This window comes from Heloderma suspectum, chromosome 3, assembly GCF_057233095.1.
Source record: "Heloderma suspectum isolate Gila_16-S chromosome 3, 16-S_ref, whole genome shotgun sequence".
Taxonomy (NCBI): Eukaryota; Metazoa; Chordata; class Lepidosauria; order Squamata; family Helodermatidae; genus Heloderma; species Heloderma suspectum.
The window spans coordinates 30559918-30574149 of NC_139460.1; the positions used below are offsets into that span (position 1 = coordinate 30559918).

The following is a 14232-nucleotide window of genomic DNA, read 5'->3' on the forward strand; positions in this document are numbered from 1 at the left end:
CTTGGCTGTGGGCTTTGCTTTTCCCATTGGAGAAGACCCGACTGCAGCGAAGGCCATTCCTTCTCCCGCTGGGACCAGATAACATAAGGCGGTGTGGCCCTGCTTGTTTTATAGCAGGGACACGGCCACCCCCACCCCACGTCAGTTCGCCCCTCACCCTGCTCTGGGTGCCTGCCCCTGCCCAAGGTCAGCTGCACATGCTCTTCCATCTTTTGGAGAGTGGTGAGATGTGCAGAAAGAAGAGGACAGAAAAAAGAGGGAAGGACAGGTAAAGAAAGCAGAAGGAAAAATTAGAATAATTTTATATTTTACAGTATAAAATTAAAAAGTTGTCCTGAGTTGCTCATTTGGGTTAAGGGTGGTTATAGGAAGGTTGAAGGCCGCTAGTCTTAATGATGAATGGTTACCCTTACTTTTGAATTTGTCAAAATACAAATGATCGGTCTCTCCATGACAACTCTAAAATTGCGTTCCATTTCACTATCATTGCTTAGGAAATGAAGATGCTATTAATTTTAGTTCCATCTGACAAAGAGATGAAGCTGGCCTATGTGATTAATTTCACTTTGTGAACAGTCTCTTTGAATATAGTGCCTGTAAAATAGATCTGAAGAGCAGAATTCATAGCGAATTACACTGCCTGATGAGAAACTGTTCCCGTGTGGATGGAGTTTAGATGTTTTTTGACATCAAAATCTGTTGCCTCCCCACTTGCTTCACAGATTTCCCTGCTGTAAACTGGGTCATTCAGTTTGACTGTCCAGAGGATGCAAATACGTACATTCATAGAGTCGGGAGAACGGCCAGGTATAGTCTTCTATTATCTAGGGTTCATTGTTAAAGCAACTTTGTTAATAGGTTGTAGAAAAGGTCATAAGCCAGGCTTTCCCACCTGGATGCCCATTGGATGTGTTGGAATATTATGGGCTGGAGCGTGCTGTTGCAGTCATGTCCTGCTTGTGGGTTTCCCGTGGGTGGCTGGTTGGCCACTGTGTGAACAGAATGCTGGAAGAGATGGACCCTTGCTCTGATCCAGCATGGCTCTTCTTATATTCTTATGTACAACACATTGGCCATGGTCACTGTGGATAATGGGAGTTGTAGTCAGAAACTTCTAGAGGGCACCAGGTTGAAGAAGGCTGTCAGAAGCCCTGAGTTCCATTAAATTTGATCAAATGTCATGGCTTTTGTTGTATCTGGCTTACAGCAAACATATTTCTTTATCTCTCTATTTTTGGTCTTGATGGGCACTTCAGCCAACATCGCACACTTTATTGAGGAAAGGCCCGGGTTTTAAATTATACAGAAACTGTCACAACCCATGGGGCAAAGTTGATTCCAATTTCCAGGTCTCAAAATTCCACCTCTCCCCCCCCCCCCCCGCATTACATTAAATTTGGCTGAAAATCTAATATGTTGGTATGCCTAGCACACTGTTTGCATTAATATAGCGTATTAGTAGCAGGCTGGAGTATATTTTGTCTGGGTTTTAAAATATTTATTAGATGCATATATTGCTCTTGCATGGGACTCTGAGCCTCCCATCCAGATTACTGATTAAGTTCATGCCTGCTTAGCTTCAGTAATGGTGCAGTATCTGTCTCCAGACTCTGCACTGGGCCTGTTATTAGTATCTGTTTTGCATACAATATTCTATCGAGTATTTGTTCTTGCAAATCTTGTTAAGAGAACAGTTAGGCTCTTATTTCAGTTCGCCTTATTCCGGAGGTGAGGGGATTTATAAGCAGCATGCAGTTTCTGAAGCACGCTCTGGTTGATTGTTAGGAAACTGAGAATCTCTTCTTTAATTTATTAAGCTTCTAGTGCTTATGTCAGCAGAGTAGAGTGATAGCAAGGAGTCTGTTGGGACTTAGAAAGCTAGGGTAGAGAGGTAAAATTTCTTGAATTTTTAAGGCATGATTAAAATGTCTTATGATTTAAAAAGGAAGAAAGAAATGTTCAATAAAAACTGAAATACTTGTGGTATTCACTTGCTTATCTGCATCAAATATGGTTTTGTTATTTGGGCTCTAATGTAGTACATAATATAGACATGGTCTGACATTTATTGTGTGTTTTTAAAAAAGGAATGTTTGTAGACATTTAGTTGGGAAATTTTCCTCTACATTCTGATCCATTTAATTTATTATCCTTGTGTGTTTTTCCCACCCTACCCCAAAGAGTCACGTTATATGTCTGTATCTCTCCTTTTTTAACATTATTTTTAAAATGTTATTTTATATTTATTTAGTATATTTCTAATCAGCCCAATAACTAAAGGTTGAACTCGATGGTCTTGTAGGCCCCTTCCAACCCTATGATTCAATGATTCTAATGATCTCTGGGCGGATTACAACCAGTAAAAAAAGAATTAAAATTCCATTTTAAAACAGTTAAAAATATAAAATACAATACAAATATTTAAATGAATAAAATACAATATGATAAACAACAAACAGCACAGGAATAGATAAAACAGCCATAATAACCTAGAACTAGGTCTCTAAAGTGCCTGGGAGAAAAGAAGGGTCTTTACCTGGTGCCAGAAAGATAACAATGTAAGTGTCATACAATCCTCTTTGGGGACTTTATTCTATAAGTGGGGTGACACCACTAAGAAAGCCCTCTGTCCTGTAGTCACTGCCTAGCTTCCTTTGGCAGGAGCACCCAGAGGAGAGCCTCTGAAGATGACTAAGGGTCTGAGGAGGTACATGCTCTGGTCTCAAGCTGTTTAGGGCTTTAAAGGTCAACACCAACACTTTGAATTGGGCTTAGAAATGGACTGGAAGCCAGTGCAGCTGATGAAGCACTGGCGTCACATGATTGTATTGACCGTCCCAGTTAGTAACCTAGGCGTTCTGTTTTGCACTAACTGAAGTTTCTGAGTCATCTTCAAAGGTAACCCCACGTACAATGTATTGCAGTAATCCAACCAGGAGGTTACCAGAGCATGGATAACTGTTGCCAGGCTATCTCTGTCCAGATAGGGGTGCAGCTGGTTTATCAACCTGAGCTGGTAAAAGGCACTCCTGGCCACTGAGGTCACCTGGGCCTCAAGTGACAATGATGATTCCAGGAGCACCTCCAATCCTGATCTTTCAGGGGGAGTGCAACCCCTCTAGGGCATGTTGAATGCCAGTCAACTGAGCAGACAAACCACCTGCTAACAGTACCTCCGTCTTGTCTGGATTGAGCTTGCTCAGGCACTGATTCAGGACATCCACTGCCTCACCTGGGTTTGATGAAAAGGAGAGGTAGCGCTGGGTGTCATCGGCATATTGATGGCACCTCAGTCCACATCCCTGGATAACCACCCCCAGTGGTTTCCTGTAGATGTTAAATAGCATGGGGGATAAAACTGAGCCCTGTGGAGCCATGGAACAGAGCAATAATCCCTAGCACCACCTTCTGGCCATCCAAGTAGGAATGATATACCAGCTGCAACTCCCAACCCAGACAACAACTCCAGAAGGATACCATAGTTAATGGTATTGAAAGCCACTGAGAGATCCAGGAAAACCAACAGGGTCACACTCCCCCGTCTCTCGACAAAGGTCATCCCAGAGGATGACCAAGGCAGTTTCTGTCCCGAAGCTGGGTGTAAAGCCAGATTGAAAAGGACCTAGAGAATCAACTTCATCCAAGAATGCCTGGAGTTGATCATCAACTCCGCACTCAAGCACCTGGCCGAAGAAGCGGATGTTGGCAACTGGCCTATAGTTGTTCAGAACTTCTGGGTCTACATTAGGTTTCTTCAGGATGGCCTGATTACTGCCACTTTTAAGGAGCCTGGTACCACCCCGTCTCCCAAGGAGGAATTTACAACCTCCCAGACCCAACTGGCCATCCCTTCCATATTAGATGTGACAATCCAAGATAGGCAAGGGTCGAGTAAACAAGTGGTTGGTTGAACTCGTCTGAGCACCATGTCTGCATCCTCATGCCTTAACAACTGAAACTCATCCAGTACAGCTGCACCAGACAGTGCTCTGGACACCTCCGTTAAAGGAACCGCACTATTAGAGGCGTCCACGTCATGCCGAATACGAGCAATTATTTTTAATGAGAAAAAGATTGCTCCCATATGTTGTTGTTAATGTATGTATTTGTTTATTTATTCAAAATAGTTTTATATCGCCTTTCTAGACAAAGCCTCTTCAGGGCGGTTTACAAGGAAGATTTAAAACAAAATATTAAAAAAATTAACTGAAACAGCTGCATAAAGCATTTAAAACAACAGTGAAAACTCCAATTTATAATATAAAGATGGCCATCCGTTCATTTTAAAGCAGACTGGAACATCTAAGTCTTTTAGACTCATTTAAAAACAGGTAGAATACTCCATAAGGATGGAGCCACCATAGAAAAGGCCCTGTCTTTTGTGCCCACCAATTTAATAGATCTTAACAGCAGACACATGAGCAGGGCCACTGTGCCCAATCAAAAGGCCTAGGCATGTTCCTATAGGCACTGGTGGCCCTTCAAATACCCTTGTCCCAAGCTGTTTAGGACTTTAAAGCTGGTCACCAACACTTTAATTTGGCTCAGAAACATTCAGGCAAACAGTGGAGCGGGAACAGAATTGTTATATGCTCTGATCACGTAGCCCCTACAAGCACCGGGCAGCTGCATACTGCACCAGCTGGAGCTTCCAGACTGTCTTTAAAGGCAGCCTCATAGAGACAGTACAGTAGCCTTGTCTGGATGTAACCAGGGCACAGATGAATGTAACAAGGTCTGTTTTTTGGATAGGTCTTTGTACGAATAGGGACATAGCCGGTGAATCGGCCAAAGCTGATAAAAGGCATCATTTGCACTTCCATAGATTGTGTTGTGTCCAGGAAAAACTCCAAGCTGCACACTTGGCCCCTGAAGGAGAGTGCAACGCCATGCCACACTGGTCTCACACCTCCACCCAAATCAGCATGTAAGGAAAACAACATTAGTCCAGTAATGCTGAAGCATAACAACAGTAACAAAACAACAACAAAACTGCTGGGCTACCAAAAGAAGGATGCTAGGGGACAGTGCAAGGCATAAAGATATAGAACAAATTTTGTAATATATCAAGGCATATCAAAATCAAATAAGAGAGCCATTAAAATGTTGGAAGCAAATATGAAAAATTGTAAGAAGGAATTGCCATCAATGTCAATAAAGAACAATACACTGGTATTGCTTAGGAACATTTTTCTTCTCTTCCGGTGTCTTAGTGTCTAGTCCCCTTTTACAGCTGTCAAAGTTGGTGGCATTCAGTATACTTTGTGGTAGCAAATTCCATAGTTTGTCTGATTGATTGATTGATTGATTGATTGATTTCTATGCCGCCCAATAGCCAGAGCCCCTGGGCGGTTCACAGAAATTAAAACCACAAAGTGCAGCATAAAACAGTATAAAATATGAAAGCTTAAAACCACATATAACAGTAAAACCAGAATAAAACTTAGCAGCAATGCAGAGATTTAAGATACAGATTTATAACACCAAAGCTAAAAGACTAGGAAGCTAAAATGCTAAAATACTGGAAGAATAAAAAGGTCTTCACCTGGTACCGGAAGGAGGAGAACGTAGGTGCCAGGCGACCTCTCTAGGGAGCTCATTTGACAGCCGGTGTGCCACAGCAGAAAAGTCCCTCTTCCTGGTAGCCACCTGCCTGACTTCCTTTGGCAGGGGTTCACAGTAGGAAGCTTAAAGTTTACATTTCCATACTAGAAGAAATCAAAGCTTCCCATTGCGTTCAAATTCAGGAGACTATACTTAGTTCAAACCATAGTGAGTTCATAAAGCACAATATTAAATCACATATCATAGGAACATAAGACAAGCTCAGCTAGATCAGGTCAAAGACCTATGTGATCTAGCATCCAGTTTATCAAAGTGGCCAACCAGATCCCTATGGGAAGCACACAAGCAGGACATGAGGGTAGTGCTCTCCGACTGGGTAGTGCATTCATCCAAGATGGATGGATCTGTCTGTGGTTACTTCGGGCTGATGGATGTATTCAAAGGAAGTGGTGCCAGAAAAGCACAGGTGATGTGCTCTGCTTCTCCTTATGTTTCTAGGCCTTGTCCAAAGTGAGGAGGTGAGTGTTGTGTTCGCACAGGGGAAATACTGAGAGACCCAGTCTGGTGTAGTGATTAGGGTGTTGAATTAGGACCCGGGAGTCCTATGTTCTATACAGTTTGGGTGAGATCTGGAAGCTTGCGGAGAAGAGGCATAGGACACTTGCAGCTTTTGAGCATCTAAAGCAGCCTTTCCTAACCTTAGGTCCCTATATGATATTGGAATACAACCCCCATCATCCCTTACCACTGACCACACTGCCTGGAGATGATGGGAGTTGTAGTCCCACAACATTTGGGGGCCCGAGGTTGGGAAATGCTGATCTAAAGCATCCTTCAATGATGAGAGAAAACTACTTGTATATGGAGTGACTCTGTGGCACAAAGAGCCATTGCAAGACCACTGTCATAAAACCTTTTAAAAAAATTCACACAGAATTCCAGTCAAGTAAAACGTTACAACAAACAATCTTCATTCAGTCAACTGTTGTCTCCGCCGGAAAATTTTGATGCAGTTTTCCTACAACTCCAGAATGTTGGATTCTCTGGTATGCTGTGTTAAAAATACTGCCCCCCCCCATATCATCTATAGTTTTTCAGTGGAATGAGGGTTCTGTAATGTATTTCACATTAACTGAGAATCCAGCTCAGTTAAAGAAAACTGCTTTTGATTTCGTTCAGCTTCATGTTTCTGTCTTCTTGCATATGGAAGGAAATGCTGAGAAATTTATTCAGTCAATGCCTCTGTTGTGTTTGCTTGCTGCTGCTCTTTGATCCATTTTTTTTTTTTTTTGCCTAAAATGGGTTATGAAGAGAATCAAGCAAACTTTCCAAGTATCACATTTTAGACAGGGAGGAAGGAACACATTTGTGACTTCTAGTTCTAGCTGATGTGATTGTTAACTGAATGCCCTGGGGATACAGCAATGCAAAGGAAGCAGTATCTGAGCTGGTTCATCAACAAATACAGCTGCCACTTCACAGTTATTATTTGTGTGTGTACAGTAGCTGAAAATACGTTGGTGTACTCCTGTTCTATGTGAAGCAGTTTTAGAGCATCTGAACAAGTTTATAGAGCAGATAGAGCAGATAGTGTAAATTTGACAAAAAGTACAGGTAGCTGAATTTGTCCATTAGAAAAGAAAACCATCCATAGCAGTACCTTTATATAGTGATGGCCATCACCTTGGACAGTTTTAAAAGGGAATTAGACAAACCCATGGGGAATAGAGCTATCAGTAGCTATCAGTCATGGTGGCTACACACTCCAGAATGCAGTGTGCTTCTCAGTACTAGTTACTGGGAACACCAGTGGGTTCTATTACCCTTATGTCCTGTTTGTGGGCTTCCCATTGGGGCATCTGGTCAGCAACCAGGGGAACAGAATACTAGATTAGATAAGACTCTGTTCTGATCCAGCATGACTGTTCTTATGCTCTCATTAGTGAGCAAGCGTTCAAGTTCATTAACTTCATCAGTTTGGGTGTTGAGGGGACCAAGACAAATTGGGTGGGGGAAAGGATGATATTGCACCTAATTCACAGTTTGTAATAGACTTCACATGGAATTATGCAGTGTTGGGGAGGTGTTATACAAATTTAATTAGTTTAGGCTGTACTTGGGGGAAAAGATCTTAGGTTTTGCCAAAGATCTGGTTCTCATGGAATAGCAACCCATAAACAACCCATGGGTTGTGCACGAGGACGACAGAGTGAGCATGCTGCCTCCCGTCTGCCCACCACTTCTGCTTTTAGTTCACAACCCACAATTGGCTCCTTCGTATGTTGTTGAGTGTGACATCTGAACCTGGACTGATGGATTATTTAGGGGCTAAACAACCCAGCGGTTAACCCATGATTTCTTGGGTTAACTCCTAGGTTGTTTAGCCTTAAACAACCCATTTGTCCGGGTTCAGTAGGTCAGCAACCTATGAAGGCGCTGATCATAGGCTGTTGATTAAAAGTGCCCACTCTCTCCTTGGCTCCAACAGCCCGTGGTTTATTTCACCCATGGGTTGTCATTACAGACGAACAGCCCCTGTCTACAGTGAAGAGAAACACTGTCACTTTTCCTTCTGAAAATACAAACACTAGCAGTAATTTAGTTCCATGTAGGAACTGTAGTGGCTGCAACTGTAGGTTCCCTAAATGTAGTCTAGTTATTGTTCTAGATCTCTTTGTGTTTATTGACCTGTTAAAGATCATGCATATAATCCTATAGTTGGCATGTAGTTATAGTTCCAGGTCATTTTGAAGAGGTAATGGAGAATGATGGTCCAGAATTCCTACACTGCACATTCACACCTGGTTGTTGATGAATCAGAGGCACATAAATTCCCACTTGCCTCATAGTTGGTAGCTGGGGGCAGATTTGATCCAGTGGCTCTTCCAGTGTTAATCCCAGTCTAATTCTGATGTTTGCATTTTCCTATCCTTGATCATTGTCTCTTAAAAAATGGACACTTCATGATTGGAATCCATTTTAGACAAAAGCCAGCAAAGTGAACACTAAAGGATTGGTGAATATGCTTTCTTTTCACTTCCCCATATTTTCTGTGCATATAATTTTTCAATTAAAAATATGATGTCAAAGAGGTTAATTGCTAAACACTTGTGGGACAATCCATATAAAATTGAACACCCTTAAACTTCACTGAAATGTCGAGTAGTCCGAACGGCACCTTTTAATTCATTTTTTGGGGAGGTTCTTCCTTCAAACCAACTCTAAATGTTCCCAGGACAAGTCAGTAGAAATGAGTGAGCGAGATAGTGATGTACACCTTAAAAAACTTCATAAAAATTAAATCCACGCTTTTAGTAGTCATTAATGAGGTTAGAGATAATTACAAAGTTTCATGGGCCGTGAGAGTGCATCACTGCATAGAATGAAAGCTAAATTAAATATCTTACCTAATTAGGAATCTGGCTATTGGCTGTAATTAAATTTGGGTGGAGAGATCTATTTTAAGTCTGAAATCAGATCATTAGATCTGTGTGAACATTTGACTAGGGCAGCAACCTTTGGACCATCTTGACAATGTGAGTTTGGGGTATTTATCATATTTGTAGTCTTCCCTTCTCTGAAGGAGTTCAGTGAAGTGTTCGCAGGACTCTCATTTTATCCTCCCCCAAACTCCATGGGGTTGACACATGGCTCGTTTCAGACATCTCACCAAACCATAGCTTGTGCTAGATATCATTAAGTACCCAAACTGTGGTTTCAGCTTCCAGTGGTTTAAGAGCTGCTGTCAGGAGCACCCTAGCTGCCTCTTGCAGTCCCTTCCAGTAGCCAACTCAGGACACAGACGACGAGGATTCTTTCCAAGGCTTTATTCCTTTATTACTTTATGACTCTTTCAGATACTAATCACTAGTGACTAAGCAAGCAACGGCACTGGGGAAAGATAGCAGAGTAGCCTATGCTCCAGGTAAGGCAGTTGGTCCCCATTTGAAGGGGAACCACGGGAAGTCCCTGAACTTATGGGCTATGGAGAGATCCTCCCTCTTTCCCTTGGGTCCTCGGGACGCGACCGTTGTTTTAGCGCCAGATGAGCAGAGCGCCTCCTTTCGGTGCCCTCCATCTGTCGCCGCTCCCTGCGTCTGTGCCGAGCGTCCAGCAAGCCCCCCTCCAGCGCTCTCTCACTGCCAGGGTCACTATCCCAGGAATGCTGGCAGGAGGAATCTCTGTCAGGTGCTGTGCTTGTGAGAGATGAGCGAGCTCCTCTCCCACGGATTGCTGTTCTTCCTCAGAATCAGAACTGCTCTGGGGCTCTATGGGCTCAATTTCCACCCTTACAGCTACTTGTCTGCTTTTGTTTTTCATTGTTTTAGCTTCATAAGCTTACTCATGTCTCCTTGGGCCGATCTACACTTACGTTTTTTTCCACCTTCAATGAGGTTCCACCACCCGTCTTTCACACTACGCAGCACCCCCCTCGCATTGGAACTGGAATTTCCCGCTTCTGTGCTCCCACTTTCAATACCCCGTTATTCCGGTATTTCCCATTAATGTGCTCTGCTCTTCCGTGCTTGTCATCATATAAGGTCAGAGTCCCCTCCCACACCTGCCCATATATGGCGGTGTTTGTATTTCCCTCCTGTCCAGTCACAGCTCTCAATGCCCCCATGCGGTCTTCCTGCTACTGATTGCATAGGTTCCTCAGCACTCAAAGGTTTATTACCAGCAAGCAAATGGCTGGAGGTGCATGCTCTTGTCTCATCTCAGAAGCTCAGCAGGGTCGGCCCTGGTCAGTACTTAGATGGGCAACCGCCTGGGAATCAGGCTTCCTGCACTGAGCAGGGGGTTGTACTACCCCTTCAAATGACACTAAGTTTTACCTCCTTCTATCCCCTGCTTTGGCTTTTTTTTTAAAAAAAATTAAGGATCACAACTGAGTGCCTTTACACATACTGCCTTCCCCCACCCCTCCCCGCCATTCTCCCTGTAGCTTAACTTGTGCTGTAATGTTTGCTCGCGGCCCCAGTCCTGGGCACTCACTTACTTGGGAGCAAGCCACATTGAACTCATTGGAACTTACTACTGAGTAGACATCAGATCACCTTGTAAGTGATCTTTAAAAAAAATAATAAATTAAGGCATTATATTCAAATCTTCAGATCTTCGAAGAATAGTGGCTTCTCCAGCCTGATTTCTCCGCACACAATCATACATTTTTTCACCGGGCAGTCTTCAAAGACACAAGCAGCCCCCGCTCCCCAACCTGAGCGTCTCCTGCCTCTGCATTTCTCAGTCGGAGGGAGAAGAGGGTAAAATGCCTCCCTGCAATGAAGGGAGACTCATCTGATCCCCCACCCCACCAAGCTCAGAAGCAATGTCCTCTTTTGTTCCAGAGCACCCTGTGGGGCTCAGTGGGGCTTACTCGAGGTTTGCAGACTTACAGGGTGATCTTATGTCTACTCAGTAGTAAGTTCCATTGAGTTTAATGTGGCTTACTCCCAAGTTAGTAAGTGCACAGGATTGGGGCCATGAGAAAACATTACAGCACAAGTTAAGCTACAGGGAGAATGGCGGGGAGGGGTGGGGGAAGGCAGTATGTGTAAAGGCACTCAGTTGTGATCCTTAATTTAAAAAAAAAGCCAAAGCAGGGAATAGAAGGAGGTAAAACTTATTGTCATTTGAAGGGGTAGGACAACCCCCTGCTCAATGCAGGAAGGCTGATTCCCAGGCAGTTGCCCATCCAAGTACTGACCAGGGCTGACCCTGCTGAGCTTCCAAGATCAGACAAGAACATGCACCTCCAGCCGTTTCCTTGTTGGTGATAAACCTTTGAGTGCTAAGGAACCTATGCAATGTCATCTCATGAGTTGTGGACAAAAACAGGGCGGTCTTTGAAGCTGCGCAGCTTTGAAGCTTCGAAGATGCTAGCAGCCCCCCTCCCCAAACCTGAGCTCTGGGTGCCGTCGCCGCTGCCCCCTTCCTTGCGCTGGCTGCAAAGGGCTGGTGCAGGGAAAAGAGCATCGGGAGACATCCCCCAGACTCTCGCCCTGGCCTCCAGCAGGTGGGGGGGGGAGAAGAGGATAGGTGCCTCCTTCTTTCCTCCACCCCCACCTGCTACAGCGGCAAGGCACAAGCTGGTCATTTTCCCTAAGGCTAGGAAAAGTTATGGAAAACGACCAGCTTCTCCCATGCCACTGCCGCTGTAGCGATGATAGGAGGAGGACGAGAGGTGCTGCCTTCGTCCCTTCTTCTTGCTGAGGGAACTGGTGTCCGGGGGAGTGGGGCATATTGGCAACTTCTTGCCGGGCTTTGAGCGCCAACTGGATGCTCGCGCTATCCCTACACACGCAGGGGTAGAGGAAGAGAGGGACGATGGGCAGGGAATCAGCAGAAACAGGAACAGTTTCTGCTCCTCCAGTGAGAGCCGCCCCCTTTACGAGCAGGAAAACAGCACAGCGCTCGTGTGTGAACCGAGCTCGCGCATTCGATGAAGTTCTGGAACAGGGAAACAGGGTAAATGTGGATAATCACGTTTCAGTGCGAGTATGCCCACTTCCCCCTTCATGGATCACTGCCTTGTTGTGACGAAGGGGCTTGCATAACTCCGTGGAGCCATAAGCTATGCCGTGCAGGGCCACCCAAGACGGACAGGTCATGGCGGAGAGTTCTGACAAAATGTGGTCCATTGGAGAAGGAAATGGCAACCCACTCCAGTATTCTTGCCAAGAAAACCCCATGGAACGTATCACAAGGCTAAAAGATATGACGCCGGAAGATGAGCCCCTCAGGTCAGTAGGTGTCCAATATACTACTGGGGAAGAGCAGAGGGAATTTCCAAGTAGCGCCAGAAAGAGTGAAGCGGCTGGGCCAAAGCTGAAAGGACACTCAGCTGTGGATGTGTCTGGTGGCGAACAGAAAGTCCGACGCTGTAAAGAACAATATTGTTTAGGAACCTGGAATGTCAGATCAATGAATCAAGGTAAGCTGGAGGTGGTCAAACATGAGATGGCAAGATTGAACATCGACATCTTGGGGATCAGCGAACTAAAATGGACAAGCATGGGCGAATTTAATTCAGGTGACCATTATATCTACTACTGTGGGCAAGAATCCCGTAGAAGAAATGGAGTAGCGCTCATAGTCAACAAAAGGGTGGGAAAAGCAGTACTGGGGTACAATCTCAAAAACAATAGAATGATCTCAGTATGAATCCAAGGCAAACCATCCAACATCACAGTAATTCAAGTCTGTGCCCCAACCACTGATGCTGAAGAAGCTGAGGTTGATCGGTTCTATGAAGACCTACAACACCTTCTAGAACTAACACTAAAAAAAAGTTGTCCTCTTCATCATAGGGGATTGGAATGCTAAAGTAGGAAGTCAAGAAATCACCGGGATAACAGGCAAGCATGGCCTTGGTGTACAAAATGAAGCAGGACAAAGGCTAATACAGGTTTGCCAAGAGAACACGCTGATCATAGCAAACACTCTTTTCCAACAGCACAAGAGGTGACTCTACACATGGACATCACCAGATGGTCAATATCGAAATCAGATTGATTATGTCCTTTGCAGCCAAAGTTGGAGAAGCTCTATACAGTCAGTAAAAACAAGACCTGGAGCTGACTGTGGTTCAGATCATGAGCTTCTTATTGCAAAAGTTCAGCTTAAATTGAAGAACGTAGGGAAAACCACTGAACCATTCAGGTATGACCTAAATCATATCCCTTATGAATATACAGTGGAGGTGAGGAATAGATTTCAGGGATTAGACCTGATGGACAGAATGCCTGAGGAACTATGGACTATGGACTGAGGAACTATGGCCTCTAAGGAGGCCTTACAAGTAGCTGAGGAAAGAAGGGAAGGGAAAATCAAGGGAGAAAGGGGAAGATATACCGAACTGAATGCAGAGTTCCAGAGAATAGCAAGGAGAGACAAGAAGGCCTTCTTAAATGAACAATACAAAGAAATCGAAGAAAACAATAGAATGGGAAAGACTAGAGATCTCTTCAAGAAAATTGGAGATCTCAAGGGAACATTTTGTGCAAAGACGGGCATGATAAAGGACAAAGAAGGCAGGGACCTAACAGAAGCAGATGAGATTAAGAAGAGGTGGCAAGAATACACAGAAGAACTATACAGGAAAGATCTGAATGTCCCTGATAGCCATGATAGTGCGGTCACTGAACTTGAGCCGGACATCCTCGAGAGTGAAATCAAGTGGGCCTTAAGAAGCATTACTAATAACAAAGCTAGCGGCGATGACAGTATTCCAGCTGAGCTATTTACAGTCCTCAAAGATGATGCTGTTAAAGTGCTGCACTCAATATGCCAACAAATCTGGAACACTCAGCAATGGCCACAAGACTGGAAAAGGTCAGTTTACATTCCAATTCCAAAGAAGGGCAATGTCAAAGAGTGTTCAAACTACCGTACAATTGCGCTCATTTCACATGCCAGCAAGGTTATGCTCAAAATCCTACAAGCTAGACTTCAGCAGTATGTGAACCAAGAAATACCGGAAGTACAAGCTGGGTTTCTAAGAAGCAGAGGAACTAGAGATCAAATCGCCAACATTCGCTGCATCATGGAGAAAGCAAGAGAATTCCAGAAAAACGTCTACTTCTGCTTCATTGACTACGCTAAAGCCTTTGATTGTGTGGATCACAACAAACTGTGGCAAATTCTGAAAGAGATGGGAGTACCGGA

The 14232-nt window shown here is 44.2% G+C and overlaps 1 protein-coding gene across 5 annotated transcripts in view; it reads left to right on the forward strand.

Moving 5' to 3' along the window:
• The window catches only part of DDX10 (DEAD-box helicase 10), a 269050-nt gene that overhangs the window by 33608 nt on the left and 221210 nt on the right, over positions 1–14232 (forward strand). For all 5 annotated transcript variants that reach the window (XM_084842749.1, XM_084842752.1, XM_084842748.1 and 2 more), the window contains exon 9: positions 723–807. In XM_084842749.1, coding sequence (XP_084698875.1) covers positions 723–807 — 85 coding nt within the window. The remainder of the gene's footprint in view (positions 1–722; positions 808–14232) is intronic.